This window comes from Tauraco erythrolophus, chromosome 28 (assembly GCF_009769465.1).
Source record: "Tauraco erythrolophus isolate bTauEry1 chromosome 28, bTauEry1.pri, whole genome shotgun sequence".
NCBI classification, from domain to species: Eukaryota; Metazoa; Chordata; class Aves; order Musophagiformes; family Musophagidae; genus Tauraco; species Tauraco erythrolophus.
Window position 1 is genome coordinate 3,122,744 of NC_141492.1, and position 21,114 is coordinate 3,143,857.

The window sequence follows — 21,114 nt, forward strand, 5'->3', positions numbered from 1 at the left end:
TCTGGGGGTGTCGTGTGTCCCCCTCCCACTCCCCAAACTCCCCCATTGCCTTTGGCTGTTGCAGCCCCTGGGGGTGGGGGGGAACACACACCGAATAACACCAGCTGTGTGGGGCTGAGCCGTGCTGGGGGGGCCCTGGGGTCCTGCTCAGCACCCCCCCTCACCAGTGCCCTTGCCACCAGTGGTGTGGGTGACACCAGGCTTGAGGGGGACAGGGTGCTGCCCCTCACTCCCAGCAGGATGAGCAGGTCCTACCCCACCCCCCCACCTGACTCTGCCGCCCAGGGCGGGGGGGGGGCCAATCCTGCTGCCAGGGCCACCCTGCACTCACTCTTCCTGTGCACCCAGGGCAGGGGAACAGGCTGGGGGTGTTGCTGGGTTGAGTGGGGAGTTCCAGGACATGAGGGGTCCCTCGGACTTTGGGGGGGGGGGGGCGTGTTCCAGCGCACCCCCTGCACTCCCCTTCAGCCACTCAGGCTCTGCTCAGGGGCAAGAGCCACCTGCTCAGGCTGGAATGCAGCTATGGCAATGCTGATGCCACTCTGTCCCCTGCCCCCACCCCACCCCAAAAGAAGCTGCACTCCAGCGCAAAACTAACTAGTTTATTGTGTCACAAGCCCTCCCAGACCTCCAAGACTGGGGGCTTGAAGGCACCGAGGACAAGGGGACACGGGGGATCCAGTCAGGGGCTGGAGGTGACCCCAGGAGGCACTTGGGGGAATCAAGGCACTTTGCTGCCTGTCCCTGGCACAGGTGACAAGGGACAGAGCTGCAGGCAGGGCAGACAGGAGGGGACCCCGTAAAGGCACGGATGAAGTTATGGGCAAGGTGGGGCAGGCAGGGGTGAGCAGATGCTCCTATCTAGGCTTGGAAGTGGAGGGACACCACCATCACCCCACCCCAGAAGATGCTACTGCATCTCCAGGTCCACCAAGCGCTGGCCCGAAGGGGCGAAGGGTCCCACCAGCCAGGTCAGGGGGGTGTTGTGGGCCACGTGCTCCACCAGCTCGTCCATCAGCTGACGGGCTTTGGCGGCACGAGCACGGGCTTGGGCCAGCACGCTGCTCGTCACATCCTGGAGGGAAGTGGCAGAGGTGAGGGTCGCCCGGAGCTCCTCCACGTTGTGCCGGACCTGCCCCGCCGTCTCCTGGATGCTGGAAGGGAGACCCTGGAGGCTGGAGACCAAGGGCTGGCAGGAGCTCTGGAGCTGCTGCGTCAAGCCCTGCAGCAGGGCCAGTGTGCCTGACTCCACCGGCTGTGGGGGGACAAGAGAGTAGTGAGGGATGGGGGACACACCATGGGGCTGACCCTAGGGACCCCCTTGCCCTCCACCTACCTCTGGTGGCACCAGGTCCTTGCCACCACCTGGTTGCTTCTTGCTCCACTCCAGCCACATCTGCTGCAGCTTCTCCTGCCCTCCCTGCAGCTTCTGGTCCATGCCCAACTTGAGGTGCTCCACCTGGGACAGGAGGCAGAGCCCCAGAGTGGGTGGTCGGCCACACCTAGGGTGGCACAGAGAGGGTGGGGGGACACAGGGACGGGTCCTACCAGGTCAAGGGTGCGCTGGAGCTGGGCCAGCAGGTCCTGGCTGCTGTGGCGGGCGCTCTGGAGCTTGCCCAGCGAGTGCTGGAGGGCTCGGTGCCGCAGCTTGGCCGAGAGGGAGCCCAGGCGCACGAAGTAGCTCTGCTGCTGCTTCTGCTGCTCCGTCTCGAAGCCCTCCACGGCCGTGGCCAGCTTGGCTGTGGGAGAGGAGCCACTGAGGTGGCTCCACCACCACCAGATAGAGCCAACGTTGCCCTGCCCAGGCTCTACCCACCCCCTTCCAAGGGGATCCCCACACCCCAGCACATCTCAGGGGGTTGCAGTCAGCTCCTTACCCAGCTCCTCATCCGTCATGGGCAGGTAATGGTCCACCAGCTCCTCCGACTTCTCCAGCACGGAGCCCACCCCGCTCACCACCATCTGCCCCACGGTCGAGCCCATGACGGTGCTGACGCCGCTGCTCACCGCCGACTTGGTCAGCTCCACGCTACCCTGCACGGCCCCTTTGGTCATGTCCATCACACCCGTCACCCGGCTGGTCACCGCGTCCTTGGCCCCAGCCACGGTGCTGGTCAGGACATCCTTGGCCCCGGTCACCGTGGATGTCACCAGCTGCTTCGTGTCCGAGATGAGCTGGTTGGGGGGGTGGACAACCCTATGTTAAGCAGCACTCGGGGGGACCTCAAGGGTGTTCGCCCACCCCACCCCACTACCTTCTCCGTGGGCTGCTGCAGGATGGGCAGCTTCTCCTCCAGCTTATCCAGCCCTTTGCAGGCGTATTCGTTGGCCGTGGAAACTAGAGACAGAAAACCAGGAGGTTTTAATATCCTGGTGCCTTGCAAGGTACTAAGGCCAGTTTTTGGGGTATCCTAAAACTCATGGGATGCTGCCCCACCCAAGCTTCTCCTCCAGCTTCTCCAGCCCTTTGCAGGTGTATTTGTTGACAGTGGAAATTAAATATGAGAAATCAGCTTCTTCCTACCCTGTTGCCTTGCAAGAGCTCTGCTAGAACCAGTTTTTGGGGTACACCAAAACTCATTGGGTGCTGCCTCCCCACCTTCTCCTGCCCTTTGCCGATGTATCCATCGGTGGTGGAAACTAGAGTCATAAACCCAGATGGTTTTAACATCCTGCTGCTTTGCAAGATCCTTGCTAAGGCCAGTTTTTGGGCATCCCAAAACTCCTGGGGTGCTGCCCCGCCCAGCCCCACTCACTCTGCGGCTCCAGCCTGGTGAGGATGGGCTGAGCCCCGCTGACCGCCGCCGCCGTCAGCGTCTTCACCCCCTTCTCGGCGGCGTCGCAGACGGACTTGACATAGGGTGGCTCTCCTTGGTGGAGGTGTAGGCGGTGGAGACCATCCCGTAGGCTGAGCTCACCAGGGGCAGGTTGGCCACCCGCGTCCCGATACTCTGGGGGGGCAAAGGGGTCAGGGTAGGGGGTGATGGAGCCCCAGATCTGATAGGGGATGGGGGGGTATCGTGTGCCCCCCCCCCAGGATGGCTTTGGGGTACTCTGAGGTCCCTCCAAGCCCACCCAAGTGCCCTGTCCCCAAGCAGGGACCACCTGGACCCCCCCCACCCTAATTCCGCCCCCTCGCCCCCACTGACCTGCTGTTCCTCTGCCTTGGGCTGCGCAGACCCGGGCTCGCTGGTGGCCATGGCGGTGCTGGGGGGGACACGGACCGTGAGGGGGATCGGACTCCCCCAAACACCCCCCACTCACCCCGGGGATGGAAAAACCCTAAGTTACTCCCCTCCGTAGGACGGGAGGGACCGGGACTCACCGCTGGAGACGACACCAAACTCCAGACCCGCCCCGCTCCCTCCCCACCGGCCTTTATAGCCCCGGAGCCCGGCCCCGCTCGCATGTGACCGGGACCCGCCCTGCGGGGCCGGCCCGGGGCGGTCCGGGAGCACCGACCCGCCGGGCGCGGCAGCGACCCCTCCCGGGACCGATTCCCGGGGACCGGGCTCCACCCCCCCTCCCGGCGACCCGATTCCCCCCCCGGGCCAGGCTGCACCAATATCCCCAGGACCGGTTACCCGCTCCGGGACTAGATCCCCCCCGAACGGGCTGCACCGACCCCCCGGGACCCAACACTCACCACCCCCCCCAACCAAGACCCCCGGATCACCCAAACCAGGCGGTACCGACCCCCCGACACCGACCCCCACTCCCAGACTGACCCCTCCGGGACGAATCTGGCACCGACTCCCCCCAACTCCCCCATCCACCCGGGGCGGGGGGGGGTGTCCCTTAGAACGGGGGTCCCGCTGTTTTCCCCCACCTCACCCAGCGGAGAAGCTCCGACCGGTTGCAGCGGGTGCCGGTGGCAGGAGGACGGACGGTCCCAGGGGACCCAGTGTCACCCCGCTGAGTGCCACAGCCACGCTGCACCCACAGCGTCCAGCCTGGTGACAACCGGGACGAAGTCCAGTGCCACACGGCTGCGGTTCACAGTCCAGCCACCCCGGCACCCCGCCAGCACCCTCCGGCTCAGCACCCCACTGGCACCCATCCTGCTCCCCCATCCTGGCACCCCATGGGCAAAACCCTCCCGGAGGGGTCACCCTGCACCCCCAGCTCTGCTGCCTCTGCTGAGCCCCTCGGACGCGGTGGCTGTGCCACAGCTGGTGCCACGGGCCACGAGTCAATTTAAGGCCTAAAAAGTTGTTTTCTTCCTCTTTCAACTGCTTCAAAGATGCTCAGACAAGAAATCCCGACGCTTCTGGGGTTCAGGGACATCACTGGGAGCCCCAGACCCCGCGTAGTCTGTCCTCCGCGTGCCACCGTCCCCTCCCTCCCCAAATGAGTCCCCGGCTGCAGCATCAAGGGTCCCACGGCGGGTCACCGAGTCCATCGTCGCCGCATCCCCGGCGGAGCTGGGGTTCGCCACCGTGGGGCGGGCGGGTGGGCGCTCCCCCATTTTGGCAGTGCCGGAGGCTCAGGGCTGGCTGCAGAGCCGCGGGGGAGCGGGCACCCGGTGCGTCCCCGCCACGGTGACGCAGCCCTCCCATTTGGCCATCTCCACTGGGACGTCCTCCGGATATTCCACCAGGACGGGGGCGAAGGGTCCCACCAGCCAGGGCAGGGGCGCGCGCTGCCCCACGTATGCCAGCAGGTCGTTGATGCTTGACTGTGCCCACGTCACCGTCTCCCGGCTCTGCGCCAGCACCAAACCCGACAGGTCGTGGAAGGAGCGGGCGCGGGCGAGGGAAGCCTGGACGCCCTCCACGCCGTGCCGGATGTGCCCCGCCGTCTCTTGCACGTTGTTGGGGAAAGCCCGGGCACCGGCGGCCAGGTGGGTGCAGGCGGCGTGGAGCTGGCGTAGGAGCCCGCGCAGCATGGCCAGCGTCCGCACCTCCACCTGCGAGGCAGCCGGCAGGCAACGGCGGCCCTGGGGTGCCATGCTCCCCCTGCATGGCACGGCTCGGACCCCATACCTCAGTGTCCTCTGTAGGCATGACCTCCCACCCCGCACCTCGGTGTCCTCCATGGACACATCCTCCCACCCCATACCTTGGTGTCCTCCACAAGCATGGTCTCCCAACCTCTATCTCAGTGTCCTCCACTAGCACGGCCCCCCCACCCGACACCTTGGTGTCTTCCATGAGCATGGCCCCCCACTCCACCCCATATCTTGGTGTCTTCCATGAGCATGGCCCCCCACTCCACCCCATATCTTGGTGTCTTCCATGGGCATGACCCTCCCCACTCCACCCCATACCTTGGTGTCCTCCACAACCATAGTCCCCCAACCTGTACCTTGGTGTCCTCCACAACCATGGCCCCCCACCCCATACCTCAGTGTCCCCCATGGTACCCCCGCCCTGTACCTTGCTCTCCTCCATGGGCACAGCATCCTGCTGGCTCCACTCCAGCCACATGCGGTGGAGATGCTGCCAAGCACCATACAGGGGCTTGTCTACACTCTGTTGGCCCTGCTCGATCTGGGGGGACAGCACACCTGGGGTGGGAGCACACCGGGGCGGTGCCAGGTGGGCATGGGGACTGGCATGGTGCCCACCAAATCCTTACCAGCTCGAAGATGTGGTGGAGCTGAGCCAGGACCTGCTGGGCGCTGTGCCGTGCCCGCTCCAGTTCACCCAGTGAGCGCCGCAGGGCTCGGTGCCGCAGCTTGGCTGAGAGCGAGCCCACGCGGACGAAGCAGCTCTGCCGCCGTCTCTGCTGCTCTGGCGTGGTGGCCACCTCCACGCCCGCCACCATTGCCGCTGTGGGACCAGGGGGTGAGAACCACCGGGCCGGAGCATCCCACCGCACTGGGCACCAGAGCATCCCACTGCGCTGGGCACCAGAGCATCCCACCACTGGCGCTGGGATGAGCGCCCCATGCCGAGCTCCGCACCCCATCACGGGGTGCCCGGCTGCAGGACGCTTGGCTACTGGGTCATGTGGAGGTGTCACCAAAAAGCCAGGTGGCCTCTCTGGTCATGTCTGCGGTGACATGGCACCGTCTCTGCTCACCGCTACCCGGTGCCAAGCTATAAATAGCCACAGCGGGTGGCACGGGGCTATATTTGCTTTCTGGTTTCCAGGTGAGAGGTCACCCACCGCCGCGCCGCGTTCCCCGGCTTCGGGTTCCCGCTGGTGGGGACTGTCCCCTGCATGGTGTTGTGGTGGCCCCGGGCACCACGTGGGGCCCACCAGTGCCCTGGCACCACAGAGCTGCCCAGGCACCATGGTGAGGGGCTAAGCAGGGGCACCGGGTGCAAGCGATGCCGGGGCAGTGCTCAGCATTGGCCGGGGGTCTCAGGGGGGGCTTGGCACCCCCAAATTTGAGAGCTGGTTTCCGACAGGGCACGGTCAGCACTCACCCAGCTCCTTGTCTGTCCCAGGCAGGTACCACTCCACCAGTTCCTCCGACTTGCCCAGCACCGCGTCCACCCCCGTGGCCAGCAGCCGGCCCACGGTGCCAAGGCCGGTGCTCAGCGCCGAGCGCGTCCTCTCCACGCCGCCCCACACCGCGCCGTGGGCCAGGCCCACCGCTCCGCTCACGGCGGACGACACCAGCTCCCTGGTCCCTGCCGCCACCTGGGAGGGGACAGCAGAGGGACGCCGTGTCCCAGCACCTCGCCCAGCGCTGGACCCCCCCCACCGCATCCCCCAAGGAGCCATTACTTTCTCCGGGGGCTGCTGCAGGACGGGCAGCTTCTCCTCCAGCTTCTCCAACCCTTTGACGGCGTATTCGTTGGCCGTGGAAACTGAGACAGAAAAACAGGAGGTTTTAATATCTTGTGCCTTGCAAGAGCTTTGCTAAGGCCAGTTTTTGGGGTACCCTGAAACTCATGGGATGCTGCCCCACCCCAGCATCTCCTCCGGCTTCTCCAGCCCTTTGCCGGTGTATCCATCGGTGGTGGAAACTAGAGCCATAAACCCAGGTGGTTTTAACATCCTGCTGCCTTGCAAGAGCTTTGCTAGGGCTGGTTTTTGGGCACCCCAAAACTCCTGGGGTGCTGCCCCCCCCAGCCCCACTCACTCTGCGGCTCCAGCCTGGTGAGGATGGGCTGAGTCCCGCTGACCGCCGCCGCCGTCAGCGTCTTCACCCCCTTCTCGGCGGCATCGCAGACGGACTTGACGTAGGGGTGGCTCTCCTTGGTGGAGGTGTAGGCGGTGGAGACCATCCCGCAGGCTGAGCTCACCAGGGCCAGGCTGGCCACCCGGCTCACCACGCTCTGCTGGGGGGGCATGGCGGTGAGCTGGGGCCCCCAGCGATGCCCTCAGCCCCCCCAACACTCCTTGCACCCCTACCTTCAGCTCCTGCCCGTCCTCTGCCGGCGCGGTGTTTTTGGCTGACATGGCAGCGGAGGCTGCGGTGGGAAGAGAAAGATCACGGGGTCCATGGGTGGCTGAGCCCGGCGTGGACCCCCAGGGTGGCCCTGAGCCCTGTGGCCACCTCTCGCTGTGCCAAGAAGAGCAGCGCACGGTGGGGCTGAGCCCCCCCCTCCTCTGCAGCCCCCACCCCTCCGAGGGCTGAGACCCACCAACTCATGACATGAGTGGGAGGCAGCTGGAGGCCTCCGAGCTGCTCGAGGGGGAGTCATGGTGGGTCTGGAAGGGGTTTGGGGATGGGACTGGCCTCTCGCCCTGCCGAGATGCAGCGACGTTGGGTCCCCCGGCCCCTCCTGGGTGCCCCCCAGCCCCGTTTGGGGTCAGGGGAGGGTTTTTGGGTGATTCAGCCGGAAGCCGGGATTCATTCGCCTTTCGCAAGCCCGCGGCGGGGACGTGCCACCGGTCACCGGCACGTCGGCTGGGGCAGCCCCAGGACCCACCGCAGGGGGCGGAGCAGCCCCCCCCCCACCCCCCGCACCCCCCCGGATGTCCCACTGCCCCGCGGCTGCACCCGAGCTCCCGGGGGGGCACGGCAGCGCCCCTGCCCTGCTGCCCCCCCCCCGCCTGGCCCTGTGCACCCCGGGGGCAAGTCCTGGGGGTCTGGGGGGGGCTGGAAGGCAGGTCCCGCGGGCGGCAGGTCCCCTTGGGTCCCGCGGGGGTGTCCCCTTCAGTCTTTGGGGACAGGTTCCGCAGGGGGGGTATGTCCCCTGGGGTGCTCCGGAGCACCCATCACGGAGGGGGGGGGGACTGGCAGGGGACACCGGGACCCCCTCCCAGCCCCACTTTCCCGCAGGGCTCTCAGCGGCGCGGGCGGGCTCTGCCCCCCGCCAGCCCCCGGAGCCCCCCCGGGCCCTGCGGGGACGGATCCGGGGACCCCCGAGAAAGCCCAGGACCCCCTCGGGAACCCCCAGAGCCCCCCCAGGGAGTCCCCACACCCCCCCCGGGCCGGCTTTTAACCCTCCAGCTGCCGCCAAGTCCCACCGACGGTACTTACGGGAAGGGTGGGGGGGTGGTCTGTCGCGACTCCCGGTCATGATCGCGATCCCCGGTCGCGATTCCCGGCCCCCGCCCAGCGCCGTATTCATAATTGGCGGCGGCAGCCAATCAGCGAAGGGGAGGGCCTCGCCGCCACCAATCACAAAGGGGAGGCGGGTCGGGGGGGGCGGGTTTTGAAGGGGGGTGTCGCCACGTGGAGGCTCCCACGTGGGGCCGCGGTGGGACGAGGGGACCCGATCCTGCCCCGGAGGCTCCGCAACGTCCCGCGCCCCCGGGCGACACCGGCGGGAACACCCCGGCCCGGGTGGGTGACCGGGGGCTCCGAGCCACCGCCCCCGGCCACGTGTCCCCACCTGGGGGCACCCAAGACCGGGTGTTCCCACCCCAGGGGTCCCCTTGCCACGTGTCCCCACCCCGGGGCACCCAAGGCTGGGTGTCCCCACGCCAAGCGGAGCCCCACAGGGTCCCAGACCTCCCCCAGCCCCCGTGGGTGCTCAGGCCGGGGGACAGCAGTGTCACCCAGTGGTGAGCAACACCCGAGGGTGGTGGGCGATCTTGAGGGGTGGCCCTGTGGCAGAGCAGGGTGGCCTGGATGGGCATGGCCAGGGGACACAGCGGGTGTGGGATGGGCACAGCCAGGGGACATGGTGGCCCGTCACCACCTTATCCCCAGGGACTTCACAGGACGACACGCAGGAGAAGGTGTGTGGTGGCACCAGGTGACCATGTTTAATGCGCTCTTGTGGGGTGGGGACAGGGACATGTGCCAGGCAGGATGGGGACGGGGACGTGGGACAGCCTGAGCTGGGTGGGAAGGGGCTGGAGGCCACGGGGATGGGCATTACGCAATGGGGACAGGGGCCATTGGGATGGGGACAGCTGCACCCCTGTCTCCCTGCCTCAGTTTCCCCAGAAGAGCTCGTCTTAACTGGGGATAGAGCAGCAGTGAGGGAGGTGACATGCCTGGGCACCTGGGGTGACATAAAGCCCCTTGCCTAGGGGTCTGGCGGGCGCTGCCCGTCCCCCTTGGGCTCACAGCCCGTGTCCCCAACCTGGCTGGCGACGACGGCCACCTCCTGTCCCCGGTGGTGCTCGGGGCTGGCACAGAGGGTCTCGCGGGTGACGGCGAGCCGCGGGGATGCCTGCCGCAGCAGCGCCAGCAGCTGGCACTCGCAGACCCAGGGGTTGCCTGAGATGTCGAGATCCAACACAGTGTTGGGGGAGCGGGGTGGCAGCTCCAGCGCCTGCAGCCGGTTCCGCGCCAGGTCGAGGACGTGGAGGTGACGCAGGGGGACAAAGATGCCAGCAGGCAGTGCCCGCAGCTCGTTATCCTGGAGGAAGAGGAGGCGCAGGGCTGGTACGGGCGCGAAGACGGTGGGTGGCAGCGTGCCCAGGTGGTTCCCCTCCAGGTCAAGCTGCTCCAGTGCCCACAGCCCGGCCAGTGCATCCGGTGCCAGGGATACCAGGCGGTTGTGAGACAGATCCAGGCTACGTAGGGAGCGAAGCGGGCGGAAAACCGCTGGTGGCACCTTTGCCAAGGCGTTGGCAGCCAGGTTGAGCCACCGCAGCTGGAGAAGGTGCCAGAACCAGGCGGGTCGCAGCGCCCGCAGCTGGTTCCCCTGGAGAACCAAGTGCTGGAGGTGGGTGGCATCAGCGAAGATGGTGGCGGGGAGGTCGGCCAGGGCGTTGTCCGTCAGGTCGAGGACGCGGAGGGCGGGCACGGGGCGCAGGAGGGTTTCGGGGAGCGCGGTGAGGCGGTTGGAGGAGAGGTGGAGCTCCTGCAGCCGGGGCAGCCCGAGCAGGGCGGTGGGCTGGAGGGTGGCCAGAGCCGTGAACTCCACCGAGATGGCCAGGGTGGTGGGGGGCAGCCCGGAGGGGAAGGTGCTCAGGGTGGGCTCCGTGCAGACGAAATGGGTGGCATTGGGTTGGGGGGAACACGGCGTGGTGGCGGCGGCGAGCGGCAACAGCACCAGCAGCAGCGGTGGTGGCAGGATCCGGCCCGGTGGCATCATGGTGGCGGGCTGTGGGCAGGCGGCCGCTGTCACTCGAAGGTTGGGCAAATCGTGCCGCCACCGCCACTGGCCCCGCACCCTGCCGCCCCCCCGGCCCTGACCCCACTTCGAGCCCCCCAGCCCTGCCCTCACCTTCCCAAGGCACCGGCGAGGCTCCTCGGGGACCGTCCCAGCTCCTCGGTGGCCGTCACCCCGCGGGGGGGTTGGGTTGGTGGCCCGGCCTCACGTGCCGGTTGGGAAATCGCCGCTTTCAGTGCCAGCTCGCGGGTGCCAGCATCCGGGGCAGGGTGAGGGTGCTGGCGTCACCGCGTCGCTGTTGCACCCTGTGGCTCTTGGGGACAAAGCAGTGACACCCCCCACACACCTTCCACCCCACCTCTCTCAAGGACCTTCTGGGACCCCCAGCACCCACCACGCCACCAGCAGCACACGGGGCTGTAAACCACATGGGGGAAACTGAGGCACGGCGCATCATGGGTGTGGGGAGCAGTGGGACCCCGAGGGGCTGGGAGTGGGTGGGTGGGGTTGCCCAGGGTGGGGATGCTGGGGTGGGGGTGCCTGAGGAGGGGTGAGCATGGGGGGTTGGTGCAGGGGGAGTGTGTGAACACGGGTGGGTGGGTGCACGGGGGGGGCTGTAAGCAGGGAGGGAGGGTGCATGGATGGGGGGTGCATGCTTGTGCCCACGGGGTGGGTCAGTCCTCGCAGACGTGCATGGGGAAGGGGGGTGCCCACAGGGGCTTTGCACACTGAGGGGGTCCCCGTGTGTCCCCCAGCCCCGTGTAGCCCGCCTGAGGCTGGTGGGTCCCAGGGGGGTTAAGAACGTGCCGAGGCAGCGGCGGGGGAGTCGCCTCCGGTAAACGGGCGTTTATTGGGGCCGCGGGGTACAGACCGCGGGCGGCCGCATGCATGGCCGCGGGGGGGGGGGGCACCCACCGCCCCCCACCCTATTTACAGCCTGACACCCCCCCGCCGGGGACCCGCCACCCCCGGGCAGGGCAGGGCTGGCACCGAAAGGGCACCCTTTGCCAGCAGAGAGTGGGTTCGGTGGGGACCCCCCCGGCCCCAGCAGAGCCCCTGCACCCAGCTGTGCTTTCCAGGAATGGGGTGCTGGGGTGGGGCATGGATGAGCCCCCCCCACCCTGCCAAGCTGGCACTGGGCAGGGGCTGACCCCAGGCTGGGGGCGGGGGGATAACACACGCATTTGAGGGCCCCCCACCCCCCTGCACCCCAAATATTCACTGTGTCTCATCACTGCAACCAACGCACCCCAGTGGCCCCCCTCAGCCGGGTGTCCCCAGGGTGCTGGCAGCACCCACAAGCCCCCGCACTGGGTGCCCGATGGGTCCGAGGGGCTGCAGGGTGTGGGGGGGCACAGCCCATGTCCGTGCATCCATCCTGCTGCCCCCCAGGGATCCCCCTCCCAGGGGGCCACGGTCCCTGGGTCCAACCTGGGGAGGGGAACGGGATGGACGGGGACACCCTTGGGTAAAGCAGCTGGAGCGCAGGGCACTGCCCCACGCCAACCACAGACACCTCAAATCCTCCATGGGGACACCAGGGGGTGCCTGTCCCCCCCCAGCCCCACCTTCACCCACGCAGCATCTCACCCTGTGCCCGCAGCTCCTGCCCGGCCACCCCTCCCTGTCCCCAGGGAGCTGGGGGGACCCCACGGGTGCCCTGGGTGGGGGGACACGCACACGCACACACGGCGGGACCCTATTTTCCCGAGGGAGTCCGCTCGGCGCCGTAGCGCAGGAGGTGGTGCAGGTCCGTCAGCGCCCGGGGGGGCCCGGCACCAGGTGCCCGGGGTGTCGTGCCATGTCGCCCGTAACCGCCCGCCGCCGTCTCGCCGCTGTTGAACGTGTGGTTCCTCTTGAGGTGGGCACCGGGGCGGCCCGTGCCGTTGTTGGCGTTGAAGTTCAGCTGCTCGGGGTGCCAGGGTGGCCCCTCGGTAAAGTCACCCCCTTCCCCACTGGGTGCCGAAACCACCCGTCGGCGATCGGGGCTGGGGCGCGGCGTGCCGGTGAAGTCACCGTAGGAGCTGCGAGGCGGGCGGCGGGTGCCAGCGGATGGGTGCTGCCGGGTACGGGGACCCTCCTGGGGGTCCCGACCCCAATGGCCGTCACCCGAGGAGTCGCTGAGTTCAGCCTCCAGCTCCTGGTCCACCAGGATGGCATGGCAGGAGAGGGGGATGCCGCGAGCCGGGCGGCCGGAACCGGAGTGCAACCGACCGGCACCGGCGACGGTAGTACCGGATCCACCGGGGTCCCGCAAAGCGGCGTTGATGATGTTGTGACTCTGCTCCCAGGTGCAGTTTTGGAGGGCGCCGGGGCAGCGTTTTTGCTGCAACGGGGTCTGCTCCGGCGTGGGCAGCACCCCCGAGTCCAGGTCGTGGTGGGTGACCTTCCCCAACTCCTTGGGCCAACCATTGGGCATGAGTGGAGCCAGCAAGGCACCGGGCTGCCCGCCGCGTGCCCGCCGCTCGCCCAGCCGGCTGACGCTCACCACCGACTCGCTGTGTGCCAGGATGGTCTCCTTGTCCTTCCGCCGCGCCAGCTCCTTGCGGTCCCGGTGGCCGATGAACCAGCAGACGCTGAAGCCGGAGATGACGGCGCCGATGACGAAGGCGGCGACGGAGGAGATCACCAAGAGGTTCACCGACACCAGCCCATCTGGCTCGTCCACGAAACTCTCCGTCACCAGCCCTGGGTGATGGCACGGAGTGGGGACAAGGACGTCAGGGCACAGCGGTGCCACCGCTGCGGCCCCCAGCCCCGGTCCTGCCCTGCACTCACCTTCACACTCGCCCAGGTGGGACGTGCTGCCGCCGGTGATGTCCTGCTCGAAGGCCACCCTGGGGTGGGGGGGTACAAATTGGGGAGGGGGCGGTCAGCCGGTCCCAAATAGCCCGGCGGAGGGCTCCCAGCTTGCTTCAGCAAGTGATGAGTTCGCTGGGTCTCAGCGGTAAGGTAGGAGCCAGCGTTCTCCAGGGAGCCCCTCAGACCCCACTGTCCCCTCACCGTGTCCCCCCCAGCCCGGGCCCGGCAGCGTTACCTGGGGCTGGGCTCCAGGAAGACGCAGGAGCCCTCGGGCGTCCAGCCGCAGTAGGGATCCCGGCTGCCCAGGCAGTTCCTGGCCACCAACAGAGACGTCAGGATCAGCCCCGACACAGGGCGATGACACCCCAGCCCCCACTGGCCCGGCACCGTGCTGTGCCTCAGTTTCCCCTAGTTGTGCTCCCAGCCATGCTGAGCCCTTCCCAGGGGGATCTCGGCACAGGCCAAATTCCTGGGATGGGAAGGCAGCCCCCCACCCTCTGCCCACCCCGGGGGGTGGTGGAGACTGGCACAACTCACTTCATGCAACCCGAGTGCTGCTGGCAGCGAGCCACAGGCACCCTGGCCACGCACGGGGGGAAGGCCAGCAGCAGGGACCCCGCCGCCTTGTCCAGCTCCAGCCCCAGCAGCCGCCGCTCGTCCTCCGTGTCCCGGCCACACCTGGGGATGGGGCAGAGCTCAGCGTGGCCTCGGGCCTGATCCCCGCCTGCCTGCCACAGAGCTGGCCCCAGCGCAGGCTGGTCCAGGTGAGGGCATCTCACCCATCTCCCCCATCCCATTCACCCATCCACCCCTTGCATCCCTCTGACGGATCCCCTCCCTCCCTCCCTCCCCAGCCACCTCATTCATCCTCCCATCACCTTACAACCATCAATCAACCCCTCCCTAAACATCTCATCCATCCACCCACTCATCAACTCAACCACTGCCCATCCACCCATCCAGCTCTCCAACCACTTACCCATCCATTCAACCACTCACCCAACCATCCATCCATCCATCCATCCATCCATCCATCCATCCATCCATCCATCCACCCATCTAATCATTCATTCAACCACTCACTCACTCACCCATCCAACCACTCACCCAACCATCCACCTGTCCATCCAACCACTCATCCATCCATCCATCCAACCACTCACCCGACTATCCACTTACTCAACCATCTAACCACCCAATCATCCATCCAACCACGTACTCACTCACTTAGCCACCCACCCACTCATGCATTCAACCACTCACTCAACCAACCATCCATCCACCCATCCATCCATCCATCTGACCACCCCCGCCCACTCCTCCCCTCCCTCCCAGTCCCCCATCACCCACCTTCCAGGGTGGTAGGTCTCAAACTCCTCCAAGAAGACACTCTGGCTGCCGGGGGGGGCAGGCGCAGGGCTGGTGCTGGCATTGGGCTGGATGAGGAACTTGAGGACGGTGCCCGTGCTGGAGCCCAGGAAGACCACGGTGTGGTTGCCCCATGGCCCCGCTGCGTTGTCCACCACGATCTTGCGAAGCTGGTACCTGTGTGGTGTGAATGGAGCGGGCGTTGGGGTGTGTGGGAGCCCACATGTCCCTGGGCAGGGGGAAAATGAGGCAAGGTAGAGGGTTGGGACCCCGCGGTGGGATGGACAGGCTGCGGTTGGCCCAGAGCAGAGGGTCACCAGGGAGCACGAGGGGTGATACAGATCCCAGATGGAAACTAGTCCAGATCTGGCCAGGACCCAGCCCAGGACCCAGCCAGACCCAGCCCGGGTCCCCCCAGCCCCTTGGCAGGATCCCAGCTGGTCGCCAGCCCCACGTCCCCATATGCAGCCTCATGTCCCCATCCCCAGCCCTGCATCCTTGTCCCCAGCCTCGTGTCCCCATCCCAGCCCCATGTCCTTGTCCCCAGCCCCAACCCCACGTCCCCAGCGCCAGCCCCACATGCTCATCCCAGCCCCACATCCTTGTCCCAAGCCCCGCGTCCCCAACCCCATCCCCACGTCCCCGTCCCCAGCCCCACGCACGCCCCGGCTGCCCCGCCGGCAGGAGGCTCCGGCCCCAGAACGCCACTTGATTAATTCCCGGTCAAGCAGCAATTAAGGCAGATTTAATTAGGATGAGACAATCTCGACTGCGAAGTTTATGAGATTTATCAGGTCTCCTGGCGCTGGCATGCATGCACAAGGGCGGCACGAGAGGCTACGGCCAGCACCCACCAGTGTCCACCAGTACCCCCCAGCACCCCTCAGCACACCCTGGCCTCCTGGGGCCGCATCCTGCCCCAGGCGCTCACCGGCTCATGGTGCGGAGGATCCAGGGCACGTTGCCCAGGGACGGCACCGCCTCGTCCATCAGCGGGTGCGTCTTGACGAAGTTGAGGATCTCGTCGGGGAAGGTGCTGGAGGAGTTGTAGCGCATCCCCCGGCGACGCGCAGCACCCGGTCTGCGGCCGCGGCACGGCTCAGTGTCCCCACAGCCATGCTGGCCTTGTCCCCAGCCCAGCTGGTACCAGCCCTGCCTGTCCCCATCCCTGTCCCCGTCTCCATCCCCTCCACCCTTCCTGGTATCAGCCCTGATGTCCTTGTCCCCATCCCTGTCCCTGTCCTCATCATCATCCCCATCTCCGTCCTCCCAGTGGGTACCAGCCCTGATCATTCCTGTCCCCATCCCTGTACTTGTCCCCATCCCTGTCTCTGTCCCTGTCCCCACACCCACTCCCATCGCTCTCCCTGTGGATACCAGCCCTGACTGTCCTCATCTCCGTCTCCATCTCTGTCCTTGTCCCTGTCCCCATCCCCTCCACCCTTCCTGCTGGTATCAGCCCTGATGTCCCTGTCCCTTTCCCCATCCATGTCCCTACCCCTCTCCCTGCAGGTACCAGCCCTGATCATTCCTGTCCCCGTCCCTGTCCTTGTCCCCATCTCTGACCTTGTCCCCATCCCCGTCCCCACCTCCCCGCCATGCCCCTTCCTGCTGGTCCCAGCCTGGCTGTCCCCAGCCCTGTCCCCATGACACGCCACTCACCGGGGCTTTGGCACCATGTCCTCGGGCACAGGTGTCCAGATGGACTCGGGTGACTTCTGCTCCCGGAAACGTCCCTCGAAGACAGCGGCCACTTGGGTCATGTCGAAGGCACACACGGCCGAGCCAGGGATGCTGGGGGGACGCGGGCATGGGGTGAACACCTCAACCTGTCCCCCATGACCCCCACGGGCACTGGGGCACACGGAGGGGTCCCAGCCCAGCCCCAGGTTCTCAGCTGGGCACAAGAGGGTCCGACCTGTTGGTAGGGGTGGAGAAGACGGCCAGCACCACAGGGCGCCCGTCCAGCTCCAGGATGTCAGTCACAGCTTGGATGACGTTGAAGTAGAAGTGCGAGTCACCCGGCACGGAGCAGTTGAGCCGGGCCTTGAGGAAGGAGGTCCACTGCTTCTCCAGCACCCGCTGTGAGCCCCCCATGTCGTTCTTGCACACCCGGGCCACCCGGGACACCACCACCTACGAGACAGACACCCATCACCACCTGGTACCCAACCCTGATGACCATCCCCTTGTCCCTGTCCCCACCCCAGGGTGTCTCGGGCCACTGTGGGGCTGTCTCCCACCTTCTCCAGATAGTTGAACTCCATGGCGATCTCCCGGAAGAAGAAGTAGACATGGCTCTTCCACTCCACGGCGTGCACGAAGTAGGGCTCTGCGGGGACAGTGGCAAGGTCAGGGATATCCCAGGTGGCGTGAAATGGGACACGTGCCACGCCATGGCACAGTACGTGGTGGGCGCCGCGCCAGGGGAGGCACCTTTGAACCATTTGGAGTCGTGCTTGACGGTGCGGAGGGTTGGGCTGTCCCCAAGGCTGCGGTAGATGACGGCGTCGATGGCCAAGAAATCCGTTACCGTGGCGGTGAAGAGCATCCCCCCTGCGTGGGAGAGGGGCATCAGCCGGGCGCGGGGCGGGGGGCGGCGGGCAGGGAGCGTGGCACGCCGCCGGCGGTGCCAGCACTGACCTGTGAAGAGGGCCACGTTGGCGTGCTTGGGGTCGTAGGGACACCGGGCCATGCCGCTGATGTTGTCCCCAACGGGTTCCAGTGTGTCCATCTATGGTGGGCGAGCCGGGGCCATGAGCGATGCCGCACAGGCAGCGGGGTCCAGGCTGCCATGGCGACACGGGAAGGGACATCCCTTGCCCGTGGAGCCAGTCACCCGGACGTGGGGTGGGGGTGACATTTGGGGGTCCCAGGTGTCCCCACCCCGGCCTGGGGGGGGGGTCTGTGGGTGACTCACGCTGTAGTTGGCGCAGACGGGGTTGAAGGCGTTGGTGCCGCAGACGAAGAGGAGGCTCTCGTTCCGCACCAGCAGCACCTTGACGAAGTTACGGCACTCTGCCTGCGCCGGCGAGAGGGCACCATCACCCCCGCGCCACCCCCGCGCCCCCCACCCCTGGGTGCGCCCGCCCAGGCTCCCAGGGTCTGGCTTGGGGTGTGTGTGTGGGTTTTCACCCCAAAATGGTGTTCACAGGACCTGGGAATCGGGTTTGCGGCAAACGCCAGGCTGTGCCCGCTCTGATCCACGAGCCCCAGATAATTAATTACAAACCTAATTAACTGGGCGGCCGATAAATCACAGAGACACAACCGCCGGCAGGGAGGGGGGAGGCGGAGGGTGACACTGGGGTGGGGGGGGACGACACGGGGTGGCTTTGTGTGACATGGGGCATGGAGCGTGCTGGATCCCCACCCGGGGGGTCTCACGGGGTGCTCACACCCCCCTCACCGTACCTCGTGTTTCCCTTCATCCGGCAGATGCTGATGTCGTGCTGGTTCGAGTGCCATGTCAGCTTCTGTGGGGGGGGAGCACAAAACCCAGCGTGGGGCTGGGGAGAAGCCAACAGCACCCCCCACACCCCCGGCACGCCCCTGGCACCCACTGGCACCCCCGTGGCTCTTGGCACTTACCCGGTGGTAGCGCATCTCACCGGCACCGCTGGGCTCCAGGCTCACGCGGTAGACGTTGTCCCTGGGGAGGGGGACATGGGTGTCACCACTCCACGGGGCTCCAAGCTGCGATGCTGGGGGTACTCCAGGGGCGTGCCCCCAGTCAGGCATGTTTGGGGGGGTGGGATCCACTTCCCGCTGGGAAGATTTGGGGTGCTGGGGTGGGCAATGAGCATCAGCAGGACTGGGACAGCCCTGTTGGAGCCCCCCGTGAGGTGTCCAACCTGCTGGGGTGCCCCATGGTGGATTTTGGGGTGCCCTGGGTTGGCGTGGGTGTTGGGTGGGGTCAGGGGGGGTCGAGGTGCCGTGGGTCAGACCTGTCCCCGATGAAGAGGGTCCGGTTGACCTTGAGGATGCGCTGGATGTTGAGGCGCTGGGTCCCCCCTGCGTCGGGGCCGAGGGGGCGGGTCGTGCCGTGGCCCACGAAGACGGCGTAGTGCTTCACGTCTGGGGGGGACACACGGGGAGTCATATGCTGCCGGGGCACCCCCACCCACCTGGGTACCCCCGGCCAGCCAGGGTGACCACCCTCACCCAGCCCTGCCTGTGGGTGCTGCCTCCCCGCCTTCATCCCAAAACCCCAGGCCATGGGTACTCCCCTCCTGCCTCCACCCCAAAACATCCCGAAACCCCTTCCTAGGGGTGCCCCCTCCTGCCTTCACTGCAAAACCCCTGCCCATAGTACCCCCTCCTGCCTTCACCCCAAAACCCCTGTCCCCTCTCCATGCCAAGCCGTGCCCCCCACCCTGAACACTGCTGCAGCACCCTGACCCCCGCGCCCCGCACGCCACGGTGGGCACTCACAGTCCTCGGGGGCCACAGCGATGGGACCGGGCTCCTCGGGGAAGGTGCCACGGGCCGGCCTCTCTGCCGCGAGCAGGAGCAGCAGGACGAGGGGGACGCGGGGAGGTGACCCCATGGTGTCCCCCGAGGCGGGTGGGCACCCACCACACCTGCGGGCATGGGGAGAGATGGGAGGGGGCCAGCATGCACCTCGATGCCCGGGTTCCCTCCCCATGGGGTGCCATTGACCCCCCCCACCCTGCAGCACCCGCACCCCAAAACCATCAGCGGTGCTGGCGGGGGTGGCTCGGGGGTCGGGGGGGGGCTCAAGGCGCTGGCGCTGGGAGGGTGGCACCGGCACGGGATGTGGCTGGGGTTGGCAATAGGGAAGCGAGTCCTTCCCCGGCTGAGGAATTTCAAATATGCTGGGAAAAGCGGCCCCCGCGCCCCTGCCGAGCCGCCCCCGCGCCGCCCCCAAACTGGGGCTACTGGGCCCAAACTGGGGCTTCGCCGGCTGCTCATGGCCACCAAGTAACTAACCCCAGGCAAAGGGGTGCAGCAGGGCTGAGGACGTGGGGATGTGGGGACACGGGACATGGAGACACAGGACATGGAGACATGGGACATGGGGACACAGGGACATGGGGACACAGGGACATATGGAAATGAGGACATGGGACATGGGGATGTGGGGACATGAGGACACGGGGACACAGCACATGGGGACACGGGGAGACAGGGACATGGGACACGGGGACATGGGGACACAGGACACGGATGAAGCCAGTGAGACTTTTCCCCCCATCCAAAATGCCCTCGGGGTGGCTCGGAAAACCCCTGGGGACACGCTGGAGCACCACGCGTGTGGCACCCCCGCACAGCCCCGCACTGTGCCCCCACTGCACCAGGCCACCATCACTGTCCTGCCATGCGCCCCCGTGGGCAGTGGGGACGGGGCGGGGGCTGGGTAATTAGCAGCCAGGCAGAGATTTAATTGATGATCAATCCCGTGAGCGGCTCCGATCGAACCGTCACCTTCCCGCCACCGCGTCCCCTGCGGGGAGCCGGGGATGGGGGGTGACATTGCGTGGGCTGGGGTCACGGTGCCAGGACGCCAATGGGGAGACTCGTCCCCATCCTCTCCGCGGTGTCACCAGCCGCGGGTGACACCCGGCACTGTCCCCATCACAGTCCCCTCCGCGGCGTCACAGCCTTTGGGGACATCTGACGCCGACCCTGCTGTGTCACAGCCCCCTGGGGTACGACCTGGTGTCATAACCCCTGGGGGCAAGTGACCTCAGCCCCATGGTGTCACGGACCCCAGGGACAACTGACCCCGTCCCCATGGTGTCACAGCCTGGGCATGGCCAATGCCACGCAGATACCCAGCCATGAACCGTGCCTGTGCCTCAGTTTCCCCACTCGCCCAAGGAGCAAACGGAACTGCCCCCTTATTAGATATTATTTATAAAAATATTAATTATTATTTTTTATCTATTTCTATTAAAAAAAGAACCGTCAGCTGCCTACAAGACCAAACCACACCTCAAAGCCCCGGCGTGGCCAAACTGGCCATGCTGGCAGCACAACTGTAGCCAACGCCGAAAATAACCCAGAGGTTTGGTGATGCTGACGCAGAGAAGGGGGACAGGGGGGAATTTTCTCCCCCCCAAAAAAAAAAGAGGGAAATGAGACGTTTCTGGTACGGGGGGTAACCGGAGCCTCCGGCGCCATAAATGCCTGCGATTGTGTAGGCAAAGAAAAGGCAGCAGGGAGGAGGGGGACACGGCAGGGAGCGGAGGGGACACGGCGGGGAGAGGGGGGGACAAACAGGGACCCATTCACAGCAGTGGTGGAGGAAGGAGAGGGGACAGTCGCCGTGCAGGTCCCTAACATGGCTGTGGGGAAACTGAGGCAGCGGGTGGGGACAGAGTGGCCGGGCCGGGGATGTGCTGGGTGGTCCGAGGGGGGATATGGGGGTCTCCAGCCCAGAAGTCTCCGACACCGAGTGGCAGAAGAGCCTCGGGCATGTCCCTTATCCTTGTTCCTAGTGCAGCCCCCTGCTCCGTGCCTCAGTTTCCCCATTTGAAAGCACGCTCAGGCCCTCACCCTC

The 21,114-nt window shown here is 66.7% G+C and overlaps 4 protein-coding genes across 4 annotated transcripts; all 4 read right to left on the minus strand.

The window, feature by feature from the left end:
• Nucleotides 1–800: 800 nt before the first annotated feature.
• LOC104380042 (perilipin-3-like) lies at nt 801–3,200 on the minus strand. Its single transcript, XM_086627913.1, is given in 8 exon segments — nt 801–1,255; nt 1,337–1,459; nt 1,549–1,739; nt 1,878–2,175; nt 2,256–2,338; nt 2,757–2,861; nt 2,864–2,951; nt 3,150–3,200. Coding segments are annotated over 8 exon segments (1,284 nt in total). The 3' UTR covers nt 801–910.
• Nucleotides 3,201–4,486: 1,286 nt separating this feature from the next.
• Nucleotides 4,487–8,426, minus strand: LOC147526738 (perilipin-3-like). Its single transcript, XM_086627516.1, has 8 exons — nt 8,387–8,426; nt 7,312–7,409; nt 7,040–7,235; nt 6,682–6,764; nt 6,378–6,594; nt 5,581–5,774; nt 5,379–5,492; nt 4,487–4,909 (listed from the first exon to the last, which is right to left on the minus strand). Exons 1-8 carry the CDS (start codon nt 8,424–8,426, stop codon nt 4,487–4,489), a joined length of 1,365 nt encoding a protein of 454 aa, XP_086483642.1.
• Nucleotides 8,427–9,383: 957 nt separating this feature from the next.
• Nucleotides 9,384–10,400, minus strand: LRG1 (leucine rich alpha-2-glycoprotein 1). Its single transcript, XM_086627517.1, has one exon. The coding sequence runs from the start codon at nt 10,398–10,400 to the stop codon at nt 9,384–9,386; it is 1,017 nt and encodes a 338-aa protein (XP_086483643.1).
• A 1,717-nt stretch (nt 10,401–12,117) lies between these two features.
• SEMA6B (semaphorin 6B) lies at nt 12,118–19,236 on the minus strand. Its single transcript, XM_086627908.1, has 16 exons — nt 19,023–19,236; nt 18,536–18,665; nt 18,180–18,240; nt 17,998–18,064; nt 17,509–17,606; nt 17,232–17,322; nt 17,025–17,144; nt 16,832–16,920; nt 16,507–16,724; nt 16,251–16,382; nt 15,520–15,669; nt 14,571–14,765; nt 13,758–13,898; nt 13,456–13,533; nt 13,197–13,255; nt 12,118–13,106 (listed from the first exon to the last, which is right to left on the minus strand). Exons 1-16 carry the CDS (start codon nt 19,234–19,236, stop codon nt 12,118–12,120), a joined length of 2,832 nt encoding a protein of 943 aa, XP_086484034.1.
• Between the last annotated feature and the right edge of the window lie 1,878 nt (nt 19,237–21,114).

Coding starts and splice junctions, on each gene's coding strand:
- LOC147526738 (XM_086627516.1), bottom strand. CDS start 8,426: ATGACCGGGAGTCGCGACAGACCACCCCCCCACCCTTCCC. Junction 6,595..6,681: donor TGCAGCAGCCCCCGGAGAAA/GTAATGGCTCCT, acceptor GTCCCCTCCCAG/GTGGCGGCAGGGACCAGGGA. Junction 4,910..5,378: donor TGCCCATGGAGGAGAGCAAG/GTACAGGGCGGG, acceptor GCTGCCTCGCAG/GTGGAGGTGCGGACGCTGGC.
- LRG1 (XM_086627517.1), bottom strand. CDS start 10,400: ATGATGCCACCGGGCCGGATCCTGCCACCACCGCTGCTGCTGGTGCTG.
- SEMA6B (XM_086627908.1), bottom strand. CDS start 19,236: ATGGGGAGGGAACCCGGGCATCGAGGTGCATGCTGGCCCCCTCCCATC. Junction 17,323..17,508: donor CCGTCTGCGCCAACTACAGC/GTGAGTCACCCA, acceptor CGCCCACCATAG/ATGGACACACTGGAACCCGT. Junction 16,383..16,506: donor TTCTCCACCCCTACCAACAG/GTCGGACCCTCT, acceptor GCGTCCCCCCAG/CATCCCTGGCTCGGCCGTGT.